This window comes from Rhinolophus sinicus, chromosome 1 (genome assembly GCF_057876585.1).
Source record: "Rhinolophus sinicus isolate RSI-liver-muscle chromosome 1, RSI-T2T, whole genome shotgun sequence".
Classification (NCBI taxonomy): Eukaryota; Metazoa; Chordata; class Mammalia; order Chiroptera; family Rhinolophidae; genus Rhinolophus; species Rhinolophus sinicus.
Genome location: NC_142501.1, coordinates 10955889 through 10978642, shown reverse-complemented (window position 1 = coordinate 10978642; position 22754 = coordinate 10955889). Strand labels below are relative to the sequence as shown.

Sequence of the window (22754 nt, the reverse complement as noted above, 5' to 3'; positions counted from 1 at the left end):
ACTATAAACCCCCACTCCCAGGGTTTTGTTTTGAATGAACAGTGATGGGCCTCTGCTTCGGAAATAAAAGCTGGTTTGTTGTGGGAGGGGGCTCAGGGAGGAACATCCCAGAATCTTAACCCAGGGCCCCTGCCAAAGCAGGACACTGCACGTGAGTAGGATGTCTATTGCAAACAAGGCGTCCCAGGAGCTCTGGGGTCCCTTCCTCTGGCCTGTGGACCCCTAAAGTCCCTCAGAGCCCCCCAATACTCCCTATTGACGGTGCCGCCCCTTGTTTGCCTCATTTATACCTGCCAAGCACCGGAAAAGATGTATACATTTTAACAAAGACATCGCATCCTCCCTTCTCCCTGCAAAATGGCGGTGGTCCCGGCCCCGATTCCCTGAGTGACTGCACACTTTCGGAGGATTAGTCAGGACCCAAGGAACGCGACCCCCTCCTCGACCTCTTCCCCAGAGCCCCGTTTTCCCAAGCTCTCAGTGCACTCAGAGCCTCTCCTCATCCCAGGGTCCCCCAGGACAGTCTCTGGTTAGAGCCTGTGGGGCAGTTCCTCCATTGTGGTCCGCCCCCCCCCCAAGACCCCGCCTTCGAGGGGCCTTTGGAGGGGGACTGGACCCCCAGACTGGGTCTCAGGGGTGGAGGTAGCGGGCTCTGTCTCTGATACCCTAAAATTCCTAGGATGAGGGAGCTATATAAATGAATTCCCGGTTAGGCTACTTGGGGGATTTGGGGGTCTTTGAGGAGAGGGGGTGATTCAGGAGACCCCTCCTCATTACCTCAGGGCAACTAGGCAGCATTGGGGGTTCGGCCTCAGGAGAGAACCTCGACCGCAGAGGTCAGGGGGCGCACTGGGGGAGAGCAGATAGAGGAGGGGGAAGGGACAAAGTTTGAAAGTGCCCTTCCAACTCTTCCAGGGAAAGTTTGCCTAGGGGCCCAATGGACAGAGAGGGGGTAGAGGTGCGGGGGGCCCGGTGGCGGGATGACCCCCGAGAGGTGACCGGACCCCGGGGGAGCGACCCCTCCCCCCTGTCCCGGCTCGGCCCGGCTGGGAGTCGCCCGGCTCGGGGCTGCGTGTGTTAGTTGGAGCCGCTTTCCGGCCACTCCGACGGGCTGGGGGACACCGCAGCGGCCCAGGAATGGGGTCCCCGGTAGCCCCAGGGGGGGGCTTTGCTACGGGGGGTTTCCCGCATCTGGGCTCCCCGGCCCCGCAGAGCGAGCCCCCCGCAAAGGGGAAATGTGCCGGCGCATCGGCGGTCCTTGGCGCCGTTTGAGGCTCCTGGCGGTCTCGGGGGGCGGCGGCCGGGCCGGCGGGCCGCCTGGCGGGGGAGCCCAGGGAGCCGGGCAGCGACCCCGAGCGGCAGCGGGGAGCGGGAAGGCCAGGGCCGGGGGGAAAGGTCGGATTTGCTCGGCGGAAGAAACACAGATGGCGGCGGCGCGGCGCCATTCCGGGCCGGGAGCAGGCAGCCAGCAGCCCTGTCCTCACCGCGGTCCGCCCGCCGCCGCTAAATACCCGGATGCGCCGCCCGAGCGCCAGACGCGGAGCTGGGAAAAGAGAGGCAGCGGGAACGGTGGTGGTGGCAAGAACCAGAGCTTGAGCCGGAGCCCGGCGCCGAGACCGACCGATCATCCGGCGGGTCTGGGCAAAGCATACCCGGCCCAGCGAGTCCTCCCACGACCCGAGCCAGGTCCCCGAGAGCCGGGCTCTGCACTGGCCTGGGAGTCAGGGGCGCGAGAGCCGATCCCAAGTCAGGATTTCCTTGGTCTCCGACGGGGGCTGGCCCTTTTGAAGGCGCCTTCTTCAACAGCAGAACGAGGCAGGCCACCATGACCGAGAACTCCACGTCCACCCCAGCGGCCAAGCCCAAGCGGGCCAAGGCCTCCAAGAAGTCCACAGACCACCCCAAGTACTCAGACATGATCGTGGCTGCCATCCAGGCGGAGAAGAACCGCGCTGGTTCCTCGCGCCAGTCCATCCAGAAGTACATCAAGAGCCACTACAAGGTGGGTGAGAACGCTGACTCCCAGATCAAGTTGTCCATCAAGCGGCTGGTTACCACCGGAGTCCTCAAGCAGACCAAAGGAGTGGGTGCCTCGGGGTCCTTCCGGCTAGCCAAGAGCGACGAGCCCAAGAGGTCAGTGGCCTTCAAGAAGACGAAGAAGGAAGTCAAGAAGGTGGCCACGCCAAAGAAGGCAGCCAAGCCCAAGAAGGCTGCCTCCAAAGCTCCTAGCAAGAAGCCCAAAGCCACCCCAGTCAAGAAGGCCAAGAAGAAGCCAGCTGCCACGCCCAAGAAAACCAAAAAACCCAAGACTGTCAAGGCCAAGCCAGTCAAGGCATCCAAGCCTAAGAAGGCCAAACCAGTGAAGCCCAAAGCCAAGTCCAGTGCCAAGAGGGCCAGCAAGAAGAAGTGACAGTGAAGCCTTTCTTGTGGACTCTCCTGTCTGTCTCCTATTTTCTGTAAATACTTTTTTCTTCTCTTACTCATCTGCAGCCCCTTGCCCCTTTCTATTCTGACTTTGTAAGAGACAGAATTTGGATTCCTCAGAAATTAGGGAATAGTTCATTTTTCCTTAACCGGTTGTGCAAGGACAGCAACAGCAGTCTCATCTCTGTAATGATGAGAATGTACTTATATATTTTTTTGTTGTTAATTTGTTATTGATCTACTTAAGGGTTTAGGGTTTGGGGTGGGATTGTGTTTTTAGTTGGGAGGTTTGTTTGCTATGAAGATAAAAGTGGAAATCGGGAAGGCAGCTTGTTCTGGCTAGATGAGAGGGAGCCCAGGAATTATATGGTTTGTAGAAGTATATTTAAGAAGAGCTAGTTTTCTTAAGTTGAGCAACCCTTGTAAGTTTCAGAGCCTTGGCGGGGAGAAGGGGTGGCAGCAGCTGGATGCAAAGGAGGGAGGTGGAATAAACCCTCCCTGGCCTGACTTCCATCTCTCAAGTGAGCATTGGGGTTGGGGGTCCAAATCCGTTTTCCTTCTCATTTCTCTTAATCTGCCTTGTGGCCTCCCTATTGTCCTAAGGAAGGGGCTAGGGTGGGGGGGGCGTGTCAATGTGACAGCTGGTCTCAGAAGCTGTGGCTTCTTTCAGCTGGAAACTAGCCATGGGGTGGGGGGGTGTCCTTGTGGCTTCCAAAAGTCTGTTAAATGGGAGTGGAAACTTTGGAGGAAGAGTGGGGAGTCAGTCAGCCAAGTGCCTCAGTATGCCCTGTTGAAATTTGGGTTTTTTCCACACAATTGGATTGTATTGTAGGAAGACTTTTTTCTTTTTCCCTTGGTTTTTGGTTCCTCATGTACAAGAGGTGGCTTTGCTTGGTAGTCTGGTGGGGCTCCAGCCCTGCCACCACCACTTAAAAACCTCCCGACCTCTTTACTTCTGAGTCTTTTCTAAGTAGTGGTAGATGGGGGAGGGGTAGTGGGCGGGGAGTGGACAGTAAGACATACTGCAGTCGATTTTGAATTGCTAAGTAGTTTTACAGAGCTAGGTCTGTGTGCGTGTAAATGTGTATATACCTATCTAGAGCTAGCACTTCGTTTCACCCCCGGGAGCTGGGAGAAAAATTCTGTACAGTCTTATAAAATAGGAAAACGCGCAATTGCGCGTTGTTACCCCCCCCTTTTTTTTAAACAACTGTTATTTGTGCCGGGAAGAATTTGCTGTCTTTGTAACTTCAAAACTTTAAAATAAAAATTGAAAAAGGACAAAACCTGAGCGCTATTTTTCCTCACTTCTAAGATTGGAGAAGGCGGAGCAATTCGGCGGGCCAGCAGTGGGGAAATCTGGGGCGTTTACACCTGATAATGGGGGGGAGGGTTCCAAGAGCTCCACAGAAACAGGGAAACCTCAGGGCTGTAGGGAACAATGTGATCCTGGCTGCTCCTGCCTTGGGGTACAGAGCACCTCCGTTCCTTGCGAGAGGTGGGTGTGTAAGCAGGCACGGAATGCTGAGGGGTCTGGTAGGCTGGGCCATGCTTGCCTCGCTCTGCCGCGTCGCCTCCCCTCCCCCTCACGAACCGCTCCAGTCTCAACTTACAAATCAATCCACTTTCGTCCTCTGCGCATCCCTCCTGGCCCCGCCCACCCGGCCCTGAGCCCGCCTTTTGGCCCGCCTCTCCGCCCTTCTAAGGGGACGCTCTCACTCTGATTGGCTGCAGGGGCCGGGCCCCCGGTCACGTGACGCCGCTGCGTTGCTTAAGGCTCCCCGGCAGGCGCGCTCGCGCGTGGCAGTTGAGATGAGCGCGATGTGGGCTGGCAGCGCCCTCCGCGCGGCGCTCTCCCGCGGCCACCGCGCGCACTCAGCGCTGGCTCAATTGCGTGGCATTCTGGAGGAGGAGCTGGAAGGAATCCGCGAGGCTGGCACCTGGAAGAGCGAGCGGGTCATCACGTCGCGCCAGGGGCCGCGCATCCACGTGGAAAGCGTCTCCGGAGGTAACTCCCCCTCGCGGGAGTCGTCGGACGTGGCTGGGTGTTAGAGGGCGGTACGGAGACTTGCGCTGAATGGAGGTCCTGAAGGCAGTGGGCGGCGGGAGCCCCTACACACGTAGCCACTGGCCCCTTTCCCAGCTATCAGGCCGACTTTACGCTTTCCAGTGATAACTCTAACCTGGTTAAACCCGTTTCCACGGAGGGAGGTGATTCGCCCTTGAGCGCCTGTTTGACGCAGAGGGCAGGGCTGGACTGAAACCCAGCCCTGGAAGAACATGAGAAAAAAAGAGATACACACAGCTGAGTCCCACCATACTCTTTCAAGGGAGGGTAGTGGGAAGGCGCAGCAAGAAACCCCGCATTTCTGGAACTGCTACTTTGTGCAAGCCTCTACTAATTGCTGCACGTGGACTCTTGCAAACCTCCAAACATAGGAATGACTAATACCGTTTTACAAATGAAGCTGAAGCTCAGAGACGTGAAGTGGGCTGCCCCGAAGTCCCCAGCCAGCTGCAGGCAGAGCTGGGCTTTGGTCCAGGTCCTCTGGTATATCGGAGCTGGAAGGTCACCTAATGGGCCAGAGAGGCCAACTTCCTGGCCAAAGGGGCTCGTGGCCTCTGCAGAAGTCACACCATGAATTGGCCCATTGGGCCTCCCTAGTTTCTGTCTAACCATTGGTCACGGCCCCTCTTGTCTGTGCCAGGCCCAAGTTGGGTGTTGGTTGTAAACAGGCCCCCAAACCTGCCTTCTGCCCAAGAAATAGGCATGGAATCCTTGGTGCTTTGCACTCATTGGTAAGATGGAAGCCCCAGGAAATCCCTACCTTCCCTCCAGGGAAAGCTTGGAGCAGGTCAAAAGATGGGAGATTAGGAGACTAGCATGCTCATCCTGTTTTTGCTGCTCCTGGTCTGCGTGCACCTTGCCCTCCTCAGGCCTGTTTCCTCTTCTGGCCAGCTGTGTTCACTGGGTTTTTATCATTTCAGGGTCCAGGTCTATTCAGGGTCCGATTCTATACCAGGCAGTTAAAGTCAGTTGTGGAGTTTGAGGACCGTGGCAGGCATCTCACCCAACTCTCTTATCCACGAGGAAACCAAGGCCCAGATGATGGCTTTCTGGTGATCCTCGGGGACAGGAGAAGCCTGTTAGGCAAGGCTGGTTCCTCCTCGTGGGGAATTCAGAGCCAGAGTTTAAATTTCTCATCCTTCAAGGCACCGCTCTGAGAGTCTTTTCCTGACCCTTCCTCTCCTGTAACTGGTGGATTTGCTGTCTCTGAGGGGCCCCCAGCTCCCCATCCTGGCCTCTGCCTCAGAACAAATTGTATTATGTGGTTGTTGCCTCCTTAAGGGTAAATCCAGGTTCATGTACTCTCTGCTTCCCCAGGGCCTAGCACTGACACCTCCTCTGGCCCTTCCCTGGGGCCTTGAGCTGCTGTGTCTGCTCCCTGTCCTCCACCTCAGGAATCCTTAACTTCTGTGCCAACAATTATCTGGGCCTGTGCAGCCATCCCGAGGTGATCCAGGCAGGTCTGCAGGCCCTGGAGGAGTTTGGAGCCGGCCTTAGCTCTGTCCGCTTCATCTGTGGAACCCAGGTACACAGCAAGTGTTGCTGGGATGGAAGGGGGCCTTGTCCCCAGCATTGGGCACCCACCCCAGCTGTCTGCTTCCCACAGTCAGCAGGGCTGGTTTAGACAGCTCAGCTCATCCCATCCCTAGGCCCTGGCCCCACTCTTAGCCCCAGAGCTGTCCACTAGAAAGACTGTTCAGCCTTCTGTTTTGCTGCAAAGCTTTGGACAAGAAACTTTACCACTCTGAGCATTCATTTCCCCACCTGCAGAATGGAGTTCACCTTTCCCACTACAGGAAAGGAAAAATAGAAGGCAGGGATTGAGATCGAGGGTTCTGAAACTGTTCTGCCTGTGCTCAGTTCCCAGCACCACCTTTTATTGGCTCTGTGACTGTGGGCAAGTGCCTTAAGCTCTCTGTGCCATAATCCCTTCATTGATAAAATGGGGATAATAGTACTTGATAGGATCTGTACAAATTAAAGAGTTAATACATGCAAAAATGCTTGGAACAGTACCTGACACATAGTAGTGCTCAATAAATGTTGGTTATTATTTTGTAAATATTGTAAAATAAATTTACATGAAACATGAAATTCATTGTGATTACTGGGTGTTAGGTACTGTTTTAAGAATCTTACAAATATTAACTCATTAATGCTCATAACAATCCTAAGTGATAGGTGCTATGTTAGTCCCTGTTAAAGAGATGAGAACACTGAAGCCCAGAGAAGGGAAGTGATGTATTCAAGGGAACATAGGCTGTCGTGGTGGGATTTGAACCCATGGGCCTGGCTCAAGAGCCCATGATCCTGTCTACTTATGATTTCTATTACCTGTCCTCTCAGAAAGGTGAGGGTGAAATGAATGTCAGACATGGAATTCTTGACTCCCAGCCAGGACACTTTCCAACAAAACTCTCACGCAGACTGGACAGCTTTCAAATCTAAGAATTCAAGGCCCAAATGAACTTAGAGTTTCTTATGTAATCCTTTTCTTTGCCATGAAGCAACCAAAAAAGGCACTCAGTTTGATATCAAGAAGACATGTTCCTTTGCCATCAGCACCCATAATTCCACCACCCAACTCCTATTACAAAAAGAAGAGCCAACCAGGAAAGGACACCTAGCAAGCCCTTAATTCCTGACAGCCATGAGGAACCCTTGTGGTGAAGAAAGGAGAGGCTAAGGCTGCACGCCTCCTAAGCCTCTGTCCCCAGGGCTTGTCCCATGTGGTCCTGTAGGCATTAACACCTGTTTCACTCACTTTCTTCAGAGCATCCACAAGGATCTAGAAGCAAAGCTAGCCCGCTTCCACCAGCGGGAGGATGCCATCCTCTATCCCAGCTGTTTTGATGCCAACGCTGGCCTCTTTGAGGTGCGTGGAGGCCGTGGGTGGGAGTTGGTGAAGCCTGCTAGGCTGTAGAAGCCTTGAGTGTGCAGTCGGAACCTGGCAGGATGCCAGTGTCAGGGCTCGAGGCTTCAGTGCCCACTTCTTATGGAAGTCAGGTTGGGCCAAATAGATGCTCCAGGAGGGATCCTGAGGCTTGCAGGGAGGCCAACTTCCAGGGTTTTGGGGGGTTAATCTACATCAGCTGGAAGACTGGGGGTAGCAGGAGCCAGGTACTCGCTAAATATGTTCTCACCTGCTCTCCCTAGAGCACGGCCCTAGTTCAGCCCAGTCCTGGGGCTCTGGGGTCGCGGAGGCAGAGGGCCCCTTGCCTCCCTGCCCAGATAGATGCCCTGGCCGGCAGTGATATTTGGGCTCAAGGGGAGTCATAGGGGAGGGAGATCCCCAAGGTGGTTGGGTGGTGGCTCTACTCCAATTGCCTTCCTCCAGGCCCTACTGACACCAGAGGATGCAGTCCTGTCAGACGAGCTGAACCATGCCTCCATCATCGATGGCATCCGTCTGTGCAAGGCCCACAAGTACCGCTACCGCCACCTGGACATGGCTGACCTAGAGGCCAAGCTGCAGGAGGCCCAGGTGGGGCAAGGCCCAGGGGATCCAGGGACAAAGATTGGGCTTATCCTCAGCCGCCCCCTGGTGAAGGAAGGGATGCTTGAAGAGGCCAACTCTGCACTTACAGACAAACAGCCTGAAAGTCTGAAACAGCTGAGATTTGAACCCCAATCCCTCAGATCCAGAGCTTTATTCCATGGTGCTATGCTGCCTTGAGTTTTATCAGGCACCATATGTGTGGCAGACCTCTAGTAGGCAGAATGGTGGGATGAGGTTATGGAAAGAGCTGGCCCCATCCCCACCCTGCCCCTCTGAAGGGCAGACTGAGAGCATTCTCACTGCCCAGGGCTAAGTGTGGCTCCAGACTGCCCCGGATGAGACGGGTAAGGCTCAGAGAGGCATAGATGAGGGAGAAGATATCCCCGCCCCAGTTCAGTAGTACTTACGTGATCACCTCTGTGCTGGGCACTGGGCAAGCTGAGCCCTTAGAGCCCCAAGCAGCACAGAGCCTGCGTGGTTTGGCCCAGCTTGCGATACCAGCTGCCACCTGTCCCTGTCCTCCCTGCAGAAGCATCGACTACGCCTGGTGGCCACTGATGGGGCCTTTTCCATGGATGGTGACATTGCGCCCCTGCGAGAGATCTGCCTCCTCGCCTCTCGATACGGTGCCCTGGTCTTTGTGGATGAATGTCACGCCACTGGCTTCCTGGGGGCTACAGGACGGTGGGAACAAGGGACACCCAAGGGCTTGGGTTGGGGTTGTAAGGGTGGGTGGGGAAACCAGGAGGCCAGCCCCCAGCCCAAGCCATGGTAGCTGGGTGCTCAGGCGTCCGGTGGTAGCAGTGGCAGCTTCCTTTGCAGGGGCACGGATGAGCTGCTGGGCGTGACGGACCAGGTCACCATCATCAACTCCACACTGGGGAAGGCGCTGGGAGGAGCGTCAGGTGCCTGCAGGGTCATGCCCCTGGGGTCTCAGGGGAGGTGGGGAAGGGAGACCTGTGGCTGCATAGAAGAGGGCAGCATGGATTATACTCTCAGGAAGGGATTGGGGTAGGCTCTGGCGGCAAGCCGCCGACTACCCTAACCTCTGCCCTTGTTTTCAGGGGGCTACACGACAGGGCCTAGGGCCCTGACATCCCTGCTACGGCAACGTTCCCGGCCCTACCTCTTCTCCAACAGCCTGCCACCTGCTGTTGTTGGCTGTGCCTCCAAGGCCCTGGACCTGCTCATGGAGAGTAACGCCATTGTTCAGTCTATGGCCACCAAAACCCAGCGGTGTGGTCCCTGGCAGGGGTGGGGAAGGCTGGGGTGGGGGAGCTGGTGTGCACTGCCCCTGTGTGCCTGCCCAGCCCGTAGCTCCATGCCTACAGGTTCTGCTGCTGCCCACACCACATCGCTAGCAGGTGGCACTGGGACTCAGCTCCGCTCTCTTAGCTGAGAGCTGCCTGTCTCAGCCTCTTCCTTCCCTCGCTTGGCATATGTCCTTGAATGACCCTGTGTTTCTTCATCTTGGGCAATCCTGTCTGCTTGTTCCTCTGTCTGGCTCCCCATCTGACTCTCTGGGTCTACATCTCTATCTTTGTTGGTCCTCCCTGCAGACTTGGGCACAGATCTTGGGTCACATGCCCATCAGGAGCAGGTATGAATGTTTCATAGCCCCCCCCCCCCCAGCAACCTGCTTGTGCCCACAGGTTCCGCAGTAAGATGGAGGCTGCTGGCTTCACCATCTCGGGAGCCAATCACCCCATCTGCCCCGTGATGCTGGGTGATGCTCGGCTGGCCTCTTGCATGGCAGATGACATGTTAAAGAGAGGTAAGGGAACCAGGACAAGAGGGACGCGCTGTAGGGAAGAGGGGGGCACCCCTAGACTGAACACGCTCCCTTTTCACCACCCTGCTACCCCTGTTAGACCATGTGTCTGTCCAAGCTTGAAAACCCCAGGCCATGAGGCAGGCCCGTCTGAGACACCTTGCTCAGCTTCCTTGCCCTCTGTGATCCTCTGGAAAGTGAGAGGTGTATATCATGCCCCAAAGCCTGCTTGGCTCTACTGAGCCCCACGATGACCCTCTACCTTCCCAGGCATCTTTGTCATCGGGTTCAGCTACCCAGTGGTTCCCAAGGGCAAGGCCCGGATCCGGGTTCAGATCTCAGCAGTGCACAGTGAGGAGGACATCGACCGCTGCGTCGACGCCTTCGTGGAGGTGGGGCGGCTGCACGGGGCACTGTCCTGAGCCCTGGCTTGTGACAAGCAGAGCCAAGGTCCCCCTTGCTCCGCAGCGACAAAAGTCCAGAGGCTCTGAGCCCTGTCAAAGTCCTGGGGTCGTGCTGGGGCAAGTCCTGTGCTTGTGGCTGTGAGTGAAGCAACAGTGTGGAAATTGGTTGTTACCTGTTGGTCTGCTTTATTCTCTCTGAGCAGGCTGACCTGCTCTCTGACTGATTGAACAAGCAGGCAGAAGCTAGGGCTCTGCAGGCAGGTTCCTGAGGACTGTCATAGACCTCAGAGCTGATCATCTCCCCCCAGTTAAGACCCAGGCAGCTGGGGTAATACAGCAGGGGCCATTGTCTGGTCAGCTGGGTTCTGTGCTGCTGTAGAGGGCAGGTGAGCACCAACCCTGCGGGCCCTTTCCTATACCACCCACCCCCTACCCCCTGCTCTCCACAGCCTCCAGAGTCTAGCTTTGGTGAACACTTCGTCCTCTATTCCCCATCCAAAGCATGGCCTACAGCTGCCCAGATAAGCAGGGGCTAGTCACCCAAACCCATGTTTGGGAGGAGAAGCAGAGGATTCAGGCCTCAAAGGAAAGAATGTGGGGCACTACTGGAGAGATGTCTGACAGTCTGGAACCCTGTGTTCCTGCCCACCTTGTCCCTGACTCTGTGGCCTTGGGCAGGCCCCATCCCCTGTGTATGCCCCAGTTTCCCTTGCTGTACCAAGAGTGGGTGGGTGTTACGTTGATGTCTGGGGCCCTTCCCAGCTGGCTCATCCCAAAGCCTACTGGCCTGGCCGGATGATCAGCCGCCAGGGGGCGCAGTGAACTCAGGCTCCGGTCACTATAGCTCCGCCCCCAGACTCCTAGCCTTGGACTCTGCGGGCAAAGCCCCACATGCCTTTGTCTTCCGCAAAGGCTCGCTGCACCCCTGCTAGAGATTACAACCCCTTCCCACAGTCGGTGCCCCTGGGGCTCTCCCCGCCCCAGCCTTATGGGCACCTGGTGGGGGTGGGGGATGGCTTCTGAGTCACCAAGTTCCCAGCCTCAGGATGGTGTGGCCTTGGGAAGCTCGTGATTTGCTGTGGGTAGAGGAGGAAGGATAAAAAGGCCGTTCATTAACAGCGGGGCACTAGGACCAGGTGTCTGGCGCTCGCACTCCCAGCCGCCCCTTAGCCTGGACTTCCTAGGATGGATAATCTGCTCCAGCTGCGGCCCAGTCCCGCGGGATCTTAATGCTGGCATTTGGGGATTCCTGGCTTGTGATCCGGGGGAGCTTGAGGCTGGGGTTCAGGAGCTCCAAGTGCTGGGGGATGCAGCCAGGGGCAGGGGGCTACTGTGGCCACGTCATCGGCAGGAACACTTACATGCCACCGCCATGGGATAGGGCACATGGTGCCAGGCATACTGTGGCAGCAGCAAAGGTACATGACCTGGTGCCAGCCCCACGCCCAACCAGCAGCTTGATATGCATCGTTGCTCAGGATGGCACATGATGATACCTGGTGGCCAAGAGCAGCTGCGTGGGAACGACTACAGTGGGTGCGGTGTGCCCGGCGGGGCCAGAACACCAGGCCCAGGTTTGCCAGCCAGTGGCAGAGTGTATGTCGCCTCCTCCTGCAGCTCTCAGGTGCTGCCGCTGGGGTGGCGCTCTTCAGCCAACGGCATGGGCAGTGCCAACGTCATGGGCAGTGCCAACGTCGCAACATCCTGGGCTAGCTGGCCACGGTAGCACACTGCGTGGTCAACCGGCGTGCAGAGCTGCACACGCCCAGTCCACCACCATCCAGAAGGGGTTGTAGGAGGCTGCAGCAGCTCCAGGCACACATGCTTTGGCTTGGATATGGTAGTTGCGGCTGGTTGCCCGCTGCAGGCTCCCAGGGAACGTCGTTTATGTCCTCTGTGTGAGGCATGGGTTCAAGCTGTGGCCATCAGGAGCAGCAATTGGAGCAAGGGGAGGAGGTGGTACCAGGGGTGTGTAGAGCTGGGCATGACTGTGCCCTTCCTGCCCGCTCCACGGCTGGGCCTTCTGTAATCGCCTCGGTCCTCCCCTCCTTCCCTGGGCCTCTGCTATTATATCAGCAGCTCAGCTTCACCACTGCTGGGAGCTCTTTGACCTAGTACTATGAGAGCCCATAAAGAGCCTGTCCCAGGAGAGCTGGGGTCCCCAAGGGGAGGAGGGGGGACTGTATGTCAGGGATCTTAGGGGCTTTCAGGGTTCAGGCATGCTACATTTGTGAGTCTAGGATTCTGGCAGTCTTTTGGTGCCTTACTTTCATACAGGGTGCTTGTGGATCTCTAGCTATCAATGCTTATATTAGGTTGGTGCAAAAGTAATTAAGGTTTAAAAGGTTATAATTGTAAAAACCACAATTACTTTTGCACCAACCTAATAAAATGCCACCACATGAGTTTAGAATCCTACAGTACTGCCCTTCAGTGATCACAAGATTCAACAATTTTAATTCCTTAATTCAATTCTGATAACTTCTACATTCAGGTTTGGAGAGTAGATATTGATTCCTAATATCTTCAGTGACTCTGCTTTCCCAAATTTGGGGATGCTCTGGATCTGGGGTGAGTGACATCAGGCTTTAGGGAAGCACCTCTGAGCACTGTGAAAATCCCAGGGGCCTGAAGCAGCCAATTCCAAAGAGTCTTTTTCCCCCGCTCCTCAGTTGAACACAAGTCCTGGCTTCATTAACATCTCCTCAGACAATTTTCTCTGTTTTCCCAGACTTTGACATTCTCCCCACCCTCCCAACTTCTAGAAAGACTTCACACACAGTCCCTATTACCTCTTCTCCCTGAACTCCTTGCAGACTGCTTTCCGCCCGCCCAAAGTCCAGTTTACCAACACCCTCCTTGTTGCTAATTCCAATGCCCCTCGCCCCACAGGTGCTAGCCTCTAACCCTCTGGAAGCATTTCGCCATGTGGCCCCCTCCAACCGGCCAGGCCAGAATCCCATGAGTGAATCAACCATTCACCAAGACCTATTAACTTCTTTGCCTCTTACCTGGATAAGAGGCTCACTCATTAAATCACTCCTCTCCTGTCCATCCTTTCCACCCCAGGCCATAATAAACTAATTATAAAATGGGCAGGTCATGTCCCTGCTCTGGAACTTTCATTAGTTCCCCCATAGCTCTCGAGCTAAAGCCAGACTCTGGACAGGCATATAAACCCTCCAGTCTCCAGCCAGATTGGACCCTTGGACCAAGCTTTGGGAAGCTGATGGGTCTCGGGGTTCTCAGGGCCTGGGGGAGGAGTCCTATCTGAAGCCTGCAGAAAATGGATTCATATTCTTGTTTTCTAACTTGGACACCTCATTCAAGACTAGAAATCCTTTCTGAGCTTGAATTGGAGCAGGGATGGGGGAAGGTGGAGGCGGAGTCATCAGGCAGGGCCAGAAGAGGTGGGAGTGCCAAGGATGGGCTGGGCCCTGGGCACGGAGGGGTTAACTACAAAGCGAATCTCAGAGAGTGAGATCAATGGGTTACCCACTGCAGAAAGAGGCAGAAGCAACGCAGAAAGGCAGAGAAGGGCCAGGCAGAAGAGCATGCCACCTGGGGGAGAGCAGGGACTGAGGAGGAGGTAGCCATTGGGCACTCCAGAAGGACTGCCCAAGTCCCGCTCAGCAGAGGAGGGGCCTTAAAGGAGAAGAGGGCGAAGTGAGGCAGACCTCTACCTGCAGGGAGGCACCACGGGGCAGCCACCGAGCCAGGAGGGAGCCTCAGCCTGGCTGGTTCACCTAGGATCAAGCAGGGTCCAGGGCCCAGACTCAAGGTGGGTGTTGCCCATCCAGCGCCTCGGGGGTCTTCTGCATGCTGGGTGCTGGGGGCGGGGGGGGGGGCATACAAAATACCACCTTCTCTCCCCTCTGCCTGGCTCCCTTGTCCTTAATTTGTCCACCACCCCAGAGGTCCCAGGCTTCTAGGGGATCCACAGGTAGTAGCTGATGTGGGCTGTGGGTGGGATGGGAGTGAGGGTGGACACAGCTTGCACAAATGCACGTGTGCACACACACGCAGGTTGTCAGAGGCATCACCTGTTAACAGGCTCTCAGATGAGTGCTCTAGCCTGGGAGTCAGAGTCCCAGGACGGCTACAGCCCCATAGTTGCCACTCAAAGTGTGATCTTTAGCTTTCCATGTCCCCTCTGAGCCTCGATTTCCTCGTGCAAAAAGTGGGCAGTGACCTATATGGTTTTCCCAGCTGTGCCATTATGGGGTTCTCACTAAACTGGACTCTCCGATGATGCAGGGGTGTCACCCGTGTTTTGCTGACCATGACCCATGTCCAAGAGTCTTCCCTGATCTTTGGATCCCCACTGAGAAATAAGGAAAATGCACAGGCTCCTGGGGTTGAAGTTGCCCTCCCCCCCCCCACTCTGTCCTCACCCCACTCTGGCTGTGTCTTTAGATGTCCATCAACTCCCTAATCAACCCTTCACACCCTGGGCTATGGGGCTGTTCCCTAGGAAACAAACCCACCTCAGACACCAATGTGACTTGTGTCAGGAGCTTGTACAGTGGGTCTCAGTGATAACTTTTGGCTCTGTCCCCCACTCCCACTCTTAAGAGCTTCTAGCCCAGGGGACCTAGCCAGGCCCAGGATGGGGGAACTAGACTCCTGGGTTGAGTGATCAGACTCCAGCTTCTCTTCCCCAGGTGATCATCTGATTGCGAGATGGCTGATGCCCAGAACATTTCGCTAGACAACCCAGGGAGTGTGGGCGCTGTGGCAGTGCCTGTGGTCTTTGCCCTCATCTTCCTGCTGGGCACAGTGGGCAACGGGCTAGTGCTGGCGGTGCTGCTGCAACCCGGCCCGAGTGCCTGGCAGGAGCCAGGCAGCACTACGGATCTGTTCATCCTCAACCTGGCAGTGGCGGACCTCTGCTTCATCCTGTGCTGCGTGCCTTTCCAGGCCACCATCTATACACTGGACGCCTGGCTCTTTGGGGCCCTCGTCTGTAAGGCCGTGCACCTTCTCATCTACCTCACCATGTATGCCAGCAGCTTCACACTTGCCGCCGTCTCAGTGGACAGGTGCGCTGTGCCCGGGACCTGGCTGGGTCTGGGCTGGGGAGGGAAAGCCTGAACAGATGGATGGTCATTGGCCTAAGGAAAGAGAATGGGGGACCAAAAAGTGAGATGGGTGGGAGAAAAGTAACAGCTCTTTGGCGGGCACCATCCCGTCTCTGGGCACGTGCAGGGTGTGTTTAAGGGGACCATCCTGCCCTTCCCCCAACTCTATTGTGAGCTTCCCCAGGACATCTCTGTGTTTCAAGTGTCAGCACAGGGCCTGGTACATACATAGTAGGTGCTCTCTGAGTGTGAAATGAATGGCAAAAGGAACACGAATGAATTCAGGTATTTTATTACCGCCCACACCTGGCCCAGGTTGTGTTCATACCTGTTTTCATGGCTTGAAACTTGGGGTCAAATCCAGGCTCACTCTCTAGCTGATGACCTTGGTCAAGTCACTTCTCTCAGGGCCTCTGACCCTGCCCTGCTAGGTGCCAGGCACTGCTCTGAGCGCTTTGTGCCTCAGCTCCCTTAATCATCACTACCCTGGGAGGCGGGTCACGCGGTCAACCCCACTGCTGCGACACGGAAATCAAGGCCACCAGCCCCAGGTCCCCGGCACAGTGTCTCCGTGGGGGCGCGGATGCAGGCCAGCTGGCCACCCGCCCGCCGCGCTGACACAGCGCCCGCCCGCAGGTACCTGGCCGTGCGGCACCCGCTGCGCTCGCGGGCCCTGCGCACCCCGCGCAACGCCCGTGCCGCGGTGGGCCTGGTCTGGCTGCTGGCGACGCTCTTCTCAGCGCCCTACCTCAGCTACTACGGTACGGTGCGCTACGGCACGCTCGAACTCTGCGTGCCGGCTTGGGAGGACGCGCAGCGGCGCGCCCTCGACGTGGCCACCTTCGCCGCCGGCTACCTGCTGCCGGTGGCTGTGGTGAGCCTGGCCTACGCGCGCACGCTGCACTTCCTTTGGGCGGCCGTGGGCCCCGCGGGCGCTGCAGCGGCAGAGGCCCGGCGCAGGGCCACGGGCCGCGCGGGGCGCGCCATGTTGGCCGTGGCAGCGCTCTACGCGCTGTGCTGGGGGCCGCATCATGCGCTCATCCTCTGCTTCTGGTATGGCCGCTTCGCCTTCAGCCCGGCCACCTACGCCTGCCGCCTGGCCTCGCACTGCCTAGCCTACGCCAACTCCTGCCTCAACCCGCTCGTCTACGCGCTCGCCTCGCGCCACTTCCGCGCGCGCCTCCGCCGCCTGTGGCCCTACGGCCGCCACCACCGCCATCGCGCCTGCTGCCCCCGGGGCGCTCGCCGAGCCCTACGTCGCATCCGCCCGGCGTCCTCGAACCCTGCGGGCTGCCCCGGGGACGCACGGCCTCGCGGGAGGCTGCCGGCCGGTGGTGGCGGCGGCGGCTGGGGCAGGGAGCCCGGGAAGGAGCCTGCCCGCGGCCGCGAGGCTGGACCAGCCCTGTCTCCCCGAGGATCAGAATAAACCTTGTCCCTCTCCACTCTGCTGCGTGTCAAGTCTGTTTGTCATTCCTCTTCCCTTAGGGCAGGACGCTACTAGGAGGTGGGACCAAGGCCAGGAGCCCTGTGAGGAGCAGTGGCTGAGTTGGGGCTTTGGCCCAGTGGACACCCCTGGGCGGTGAAAATGGGTCAGTACAGCTTAGCGCAGCCTCCTAAGCCGGCAGCCCCCAGACTCTGTCGGTAGCCAGTCTAGCAGGAGGGCAGGACCTCTGCCCGTCCCTCCAGTTCGTCAGCAGCTTCTAAGACCTGCTTCCTCCACCACCCTTCACCAAGCCCCTTCTCCTTTTCAAGCCCTGTCCTCAGTTGTTTAATATTAACAGCTAATATAGCAGATATTTATTAAGCATTTATTATGTATTTTATGCAGAGCTACATTCTTAAATCTAATTATCAGAAACAGCTTTGCAAGTTCAATCTAATTTGTTCCATTTTACAGATGAAGAAATCAATCAAGAATCAGAGTTTAGTGATTTGCTGAAGGTCTGGTAACTAGTGTTTGGCAGACACTGGATTCAAACCCACTGCTGTATAACTTTTTCTACTCAGTGGAACCTCCTTCTCCATCTCTGGGGCCTCTACTCTGTTTCCATGGTTTCCAAGGTTTGTCTTGGTTCTTCCTGATTCTGCATCAGCCCTCTTCCCCAAACCCACTGCTACCACACCCAGCTGAATGCCCTGGCAACCTCAGAGGGCTCCCAGGTCCCGTAGGAAAGTTCTGTTCAGGTACTTAGGGCAGTGGGTTCCGATGGGCTTCCAATCCTAGGCCTGGCCCAAGCCCCTTGCATCAGTCCTCAACCATTTGGTGCTCCTGGCTCAAGAGAAACATTGAGCCACACTCGAGCCCCAGCTGGCCTCCCAGCAGCCCTGGCTGCCCTGTGGCCCCTCCCTCCCTGTTCCTGTACACAGCTGGGGTACGCTGTGGCTGTGGAAACCTCCTAATTAACCAATAAATCAGTCTCAGCGGTTGCAGAGCTACCTACTTCCCTCCCTTCCTCACCACACACCAATAATGTTTATCAGCTTCTGGCTGAGACCTTTTGGCCTCCATGCCTTGCCAGCGCCCTGAGAAGGCCCTTTCCTGACAATAGGCAACTGCTGAGTCCTCATCATTGCCTGCCACCTGCCACAGACCCAGGGATCAGAATGGCAGTCACCCTGCACAGGGGGAAGCTGAGACCCAGCTGGGGGAAGCAACTGCTACAAGGGCCCACCACAGGGGCCTGACACCTGGGCCAGTGTTCTTTCTCCCACGTCTGCCAAGGTTTCCATGACTGACTCAGGCTGCAGCAGTGCCAGTGTTTCCCAGAGGGCAGGGGGTGCGATGCTGCCCGCTTCCACAGCACCCAGCGTGGCCTCTGTCTCCCTGTGTCCTCACTCACACCTCCACTGGCTCATCTGGGCCTCATGCCAACACTGGCAAGCAAGGAATATTACTTCCATTCAAAAGCTGAGCCTCAAGGAGGTGAGGTAGCTTGACCAGAAACACGTGGCAAATTCACGGCAGAGCTGAGATCCTAACTGGGCTCCAGGGATGGCTCTCACAGCAGCCCAGGCAGCATTGAGAAAACATCTAAGAGCATTTGATAAATTTCTCTGCACAACAACGGTGAGTGCCTGTAAAGCAGAAGAGAACAAAATCTCCTGGGGTTGGCTTATGTTCTGCCACAGTCGCCTCTGTGGGCACAGATAGGTGATTGACTCGGAACGGCCTCCCTCCCTCTAGGATGGGCAGGAGACAAGCTCACCCAGCCAGGGAGTAGCAGAGCCAGAGTTCGAACCTGCATGAAACCCCAGGTCCCGGGGAGAGGGTTGGTCAGTGGAATCCCTCCATAGAGACCTGGGTCTCTGCTCACCTGGTAGAGGGACAGTTGTACAGCCCAGACTTCTGGCTGGGCTCCCAGGCCTCCTACTTCATCTTCCTACAAAGCAGGTCTCTCTAGCCCATCAATACCAATTAAGAACCAGCGTTTTCCTATTAATGAATATCAGTTCCTCAGCTCTCATGTCAGGCTCAATTGCAAACTGCCAGCTGGATCCAAGATGGCCTCCACTGTCTCCTGCAGGAAAGATAAAGAAGCCCGGAGGCCCTGATTAATGGAGGACAGTACAGCCTGGCCCAGGGTAGGCACACAGCAGATATTGGATACATGAGCACAGAGGTGCCAGGGAAGGAGAGATATGACACTTCCCTTCGTTCTTTCCTTTACCTCTCCCCCCACCCCCACCCCCAACATTTGAGTGCCTGCCCTAAGCTAGGCCTTGCTGGGAAGACAGAGATGGCATGAGTTTGACCTGGTCTCTCCCTTTCAGGAGCTCTCAGTCTACAAGGAGAGCCAAACACTGAAAGAAGAAAGGACAGCACCGTGTGATGGGACCATCACAGAAAAGCACACAGTTTGGAAAGGGCACAGAGGAGGACACTCCTGCCTTCCTGGGCGGTCCAAGCAGGCATCTCAGAGGAGGTAACATTTAATATGCATTTTCCTGGAAAAAGGTGGGAAGGGCCTGCCAGATGGGGCAATAGCCTGTGCCAAGACAGGTAGGGTAGGAGCGATACGTGCGTGGGCTCACACTGCTGAAGCAGGCTGCGAGGGGAGGTGCGGTTGAGGTCACGAGGGCCCCCTAAGCCAGCTGGAAAGCAGGGACTTCCTCCTTCAGGCAGGTGGTGATACCACTGAAGGTTTTCAGGAGGGGAGGGGCCCCATCAGACATGTGGTCAGAAAGCCGCCGGAGTTGCTGTGTAGACGCTGTGTTGGAGGTGCCAGGCTGGCAGCGAGGAGCCCAATCCAGAGGCTGCTCTGTGAGCCCTTGGCCGGGAAAGCCACCGCCAAGGGCCTGGCCTGGGGCTGGGAAATGAGTTTTGTTATGGATTTGGCAGGAAGATCGATGGCCTACTGCTGAGCTTGGGCTTGGCCCCAGAAGCTCCTGGGTCTGCTTCAGGGGGCTAATGAAATGCTTGGAAGAGCAGATGGTCGTTAATGCAGCAGGTCCTCGAATAAAGTCGTTTTGCTCAATGTCATTTCGTTCATTATAACGTTGATGACATGCCGTAGGAACTTAACTTGTTTACATCAATTAGTCTATATAAAACTGGTTTCATTATATGTCATTTTGCTTAAAGTCATAGCACCTATTGACAAGGTGAGGTGAGAACTTACTGTACTTTGCTTAGAAGAGAGCTGTGAGTCCTGTAGGGCCAGAGGCGGCAACGGGGCCTGGAGTAGAGGCTGCATGAGCCCTGGCTGCTGCCCTCGGGGCCCAGAAGAACTCACTTGACCTGAATCCCCTGCAAGGTCTCAGGCTGGGCTGGGGCAACCTGGGGGGCCCGGGAAGGAACCCCACTTCCCATTTGTGCAAACCTCTTAGGGATGGGCCTGTAGCATTCATGCCTGAGCACCTAGTAGGTACAGGGTTCTCCTGCAGGAAAGAAAGAGGCACCGGGGATTGTGGGAGCCCAGGAGAGGGCCGTCAGCCAGCTTGGAGAGACAGAGAAGACTTCTGGAAGAGCTGGTGGGCCAAGTCTGGAGTGGAAGGAAATCAGCTCAGATGGGGGAGGGAGACATAGAACACGGGCATGGGCTGCCTGGAGTCAGGCGTGGGGCGGCCTGGAATGGGGCACACGGGAGCGCCGGCAGGAATGGGGTGGGAGAGGTGGGGGCATTCACGAAGGATTCTGGATTTCAGTCTGAAATTGAGACTGTACTTTGTCCTGAGGGCAATGGGGAGCCACTGAAAGGTTTTAAATAAAAGAACAACCTGATCAGATTTACTCTTCAGGGAACTCTTTCCGGCTGCAAGGCAGGTTTTCCTGAGGAGGGAGAAGCGTTAGGAGGCTGGTGTGGGAACCCGGAGATGAAGATATCCGAGACGCCAGCAGTGGGGAGACGTGAGGAGACGTGGGCAGATGGGATAGCCACTTAGGAGGTACAGTTGTCGGGACTTGGTGATTGAACATTGTTGGGGGAGGAGAGAGATCCCAGATGACACCCCAGACTTCTGTCTTGGGCTATTGGGGGTGACGGGGGTCAGGTTTGAGGGGGAAGATGTTGAGCTTGGTTGGAACATGTTGAGACTAAGGGGCTTGTGGGACATGGTGAGTGGTGTCCAGAGGGCACTGGTGCACTGGGCACCTACCACCTTTCAGGCCTTGTGCTTGGCCTGGAAGGTGTGTTGTGTCTCATCTGCTTTCAAGTTTGGAGATGAAGGAACTGAAACTCAGAGAGATTAAGTAACTTGTCCAAGACCACAGAGCTAGCCAGAAACAGAGCTGGGGTCTTCGGCTCAGGTTTGTCTGATTTGGTTTCATGGTCTTTGGGGAAGAGAAAGGCAAGAAGGAGTTAGTTGAAGGGGAGAGAGGAACTAAAACTCAGCCCTGGGGAGGGCGGGTGAGGTGAGGGCGTTGGCATGGCAGCACTCACCAACCCCTCTCCCTGCCTAAGGCTGGCAGACTCAGCTTCATCTATCAACTTCGAGGTGTGTACCTGGGGACATCCATACCAATTAAGTACCTGAGGTTTCCTATTAATGAACACCAGTTCCTCAGCCCGATGCTGGGCTCATTTGCAAGCTGTCAGCTGGATCCAAGATGGCCTGAGGCCAGAGGGCCAGGCTGTGCAGGCTGGGATTGTTTCTGGTGTAAGAGTACTAGACTGATTTATTGAGGCATCTGCTTAGTTCCAGTGGCCCAGGCTCTGTGGAGGGGTGAGACTGAAGCAGGAGGAAGGGTGATGGGGAGGGGACGGGAAGGTGCCAGCTTGGAGGTGGTGGTGCAGGGGAGGGCGCTGGCCTGCTCATTGGTGGACTGCCAGGTCAACTCAGAGGTGGCATCGTGCAGGGGTCAAGACGTGGATTCTAAGTCAAGTTGGAATCCTGGCTCCTGCACTTCCTAGCTCTGACGTCCTGTGCCTCAGCCACCTGCAGATGTGAGTTCTGTCTGAGCCAGGCCCCACTGGAGGCAAACCGTGTCACATCGCTCACTGGCTGCTGCCAGCCATAGGTGATTTTTCAAGGGCTCCCCCAGGCAGATCTTGGTCTCCATCAAAACTCTCACAATCCAACTGAGGAAGTGCGGACTCACCCACCTCTGCCCCCTGGGCGTGCTGACCACCATGTGCTTCTATAGCACGTGCCATTCTTCCAGGCTTCCAAAGTGGGAGAGTCACCAGGTTGGCTTGGGCCAGCCATAGGGACAAGAGAACACTCTGGTCCCTCGTCTGCGGTGTTGGGCAGGACTCCTTTGCTTCCCTGAGCTTGTTTCCTCATCTGTAAAATGAGCTGACCATCTCTCTCTGCAGGGACGGAGACCTCGTGTCAGCTGGCAAGCCAGCATCAGGGGGTTTCGGTGGTAATTCCCTTTGGGCCCCATAGCTGAGGGGAGCCAGGGACTTTGTTGGGATTGCCCAGGAATCGGTCCAGTTTCTTGACCTTCTAACCGTGACTTGGGCTCAGCATCTAAAGCAGTTTGGGCAGCAGGCAGCCCTTGTGGGGAAAGAAATTTTCTCCCAGAGGGCTTTTCTCTCAGAGCTCATGGTGCCTGCTCTGGGTAAGGACACATCTGATCTCCAGGTGGAGGTGACAGCCTGCCTCACCTGGTTTCTGCCACCAGGGCAGATCTTCAGACCTCAGAACCTCTGCAAACTGGTCCCACCTCCCTCTCTTGCCAGTCTGTCACCCTCCTGGTCCCATTGCGAGCTTTCGGACCACCTCGGAAGGCCTGTAATAGTGGAGGCAGCCACCAGAGGTCATTAAGGACCACTCCAGACTCAGCTCAAACCCATTGCCTAGTGCTGGCCCCTCTCTGCTCCCCAGTGACCATGTGCATGCACGTTATATGCTGTGCTAAGTGGGGAAAAGGCCAGACCCTCCCGCACCTGAAGCTGGTCACGGAGAGAGAGACCCACTCAGTAAGGCCCGTCGGTTCCTACCAACTGGGTCCCAGGGGCACTGGGGACACTGGCACTTTGGAAACCTGGGCAGAGATTACACTTGACCTGGGCTGGGTCCCACGCACCTGACCTCAAGCAACTTTCTTTGAGCCTCAAGTCTC

The 22754-nt window shown here is 56.4% G+C and overlaps 3 protein-coding genes across 4 annotated transcripts; all 3 read left to right on the top strand.

Moving 5' to 3' along the window:
- The first annotated feature begins 1403 nt into the window (after window positions 1-1403).
- On the top strand, window positions 1404-3710 carry H1-0 (H1.0 linker histone). The gene has a single exon (XM_019753029.3). The coding sequence runs from the start codon at window positions 1826-1828 to the stop codon at window positions 2408-2410; it is 585 nt and encodes a 194-aa protein (XP_019608588.1). The 5' UTR covers window positions 1404-1825; the 3' UTR covers window positions 2411-3710.
- A 473-nt stretch (window positions 3711-4183) lies between these two features.
- GCAT (glycine C-acetyltransferase) lies at window positions 4184-10338 on the top strand. The gene is made up of 9 exons (XM_019753018.3): window positions 4184-4432; window positions 5887-6017; window positions 7266-7367; window positions 7830-7976; window positions 8521-8675; window positions 8814-8896; window positions 9056-9227; window positions 9644-9765; window positions 10033-10338. Exons 1-9 carry the CDS (start codon window positions 4237-4239, stop codon window positions 10182-10184), a joined length of 1260 nt encoding a protein of 419 aa, XP_019608577.2. The 5' UTR covers window positions 4184-4236; the 3' UTR covers window positions 10185-10338.
- Window positions 10339-10487: 149 nt separating this feature from the next.
- Window positions 10488-16690, top strand: GALR3 (galanin receptor 3). Of its 2 annotated transcripts, XM_019753020.3 has the most exons (3): window positions 10488-13947; window positions 14831-15208; window positions 15884-16690. In XM_019753020.3, the coding sequence occupies exons 2-3, from the start codon at window positions 14850-14852 to the stop codon at window positions 16671-16673; spliced, it is 1149 nt and encodes a 382-aa protein (XP_019608579.3). In that variant the 5' UTR covers window positions 10488-13947; window positions 14831-14849; the 3' UTR covers window positions 16674-16690. The 2 variants fall into 2 exon arrangements, with proteins under 2 accessions (XP_019608579.3, XP_019608580.3); XM_019753021.3 differs by lacking the exon at window positions 10488-13947 and having other exon boundaries at window positions 14015-15208.
- The last annotated feature ends 6064 nt before the right edge of the window (window positions 16691-22754 follow it).

What these genes read in the sequence shown, in the direction of transcription:
- H1-0 (XM_019753029.3), top strand. Translation starts at nt 1,826, where the DNA reads ATGACCGAGAACTCCACGTCCACCCCAGCGGCCAAGCCCAAGCGGGCC.
- GCAT (XM_019753018.3), top strand. Translation starts at nt 4,237, where the DNA reads ATGAGCGCGATGTGGGCTGGCAGCGCCCTCCGCGCGGCGCTCTCCCGC. An exon ending in TTCCTGGGGGCTACAGGACG is followed by an intron (nt 8,676 to 8,813) that starts GTGGGAACAAGG and finishes CTTCCTTTGCAG; the next exon opens with GGGCACGGATGAGCTGCTGG. An exon ending in GGCGCTGGGAGGAGCGTCAG is followed by an intron (nt 8,897 to 9,055) that starts GTGCCTGCAGGG and finishes CCTTGTTTTCAG; the next exon opens with GGGGCTACACGACAGGGCCT.
- GALR3 (XM_019753020.3), top strand. Translation starts at nt 14,850, where the DNA reads ATGGCTGATGCCCAGAACATTTCGCTAGACAACCCAGGGAGTGTGGGC. An exon ending in GCCGCCGTCTCAGTGGACAG is followed by an intron (nt 15,209 to 15,883) that starts GTGCGCTGTGCC and finishes GCCCGCCCGCAG; the next exon opens with GTACCTGGCCGTGCGGCACC.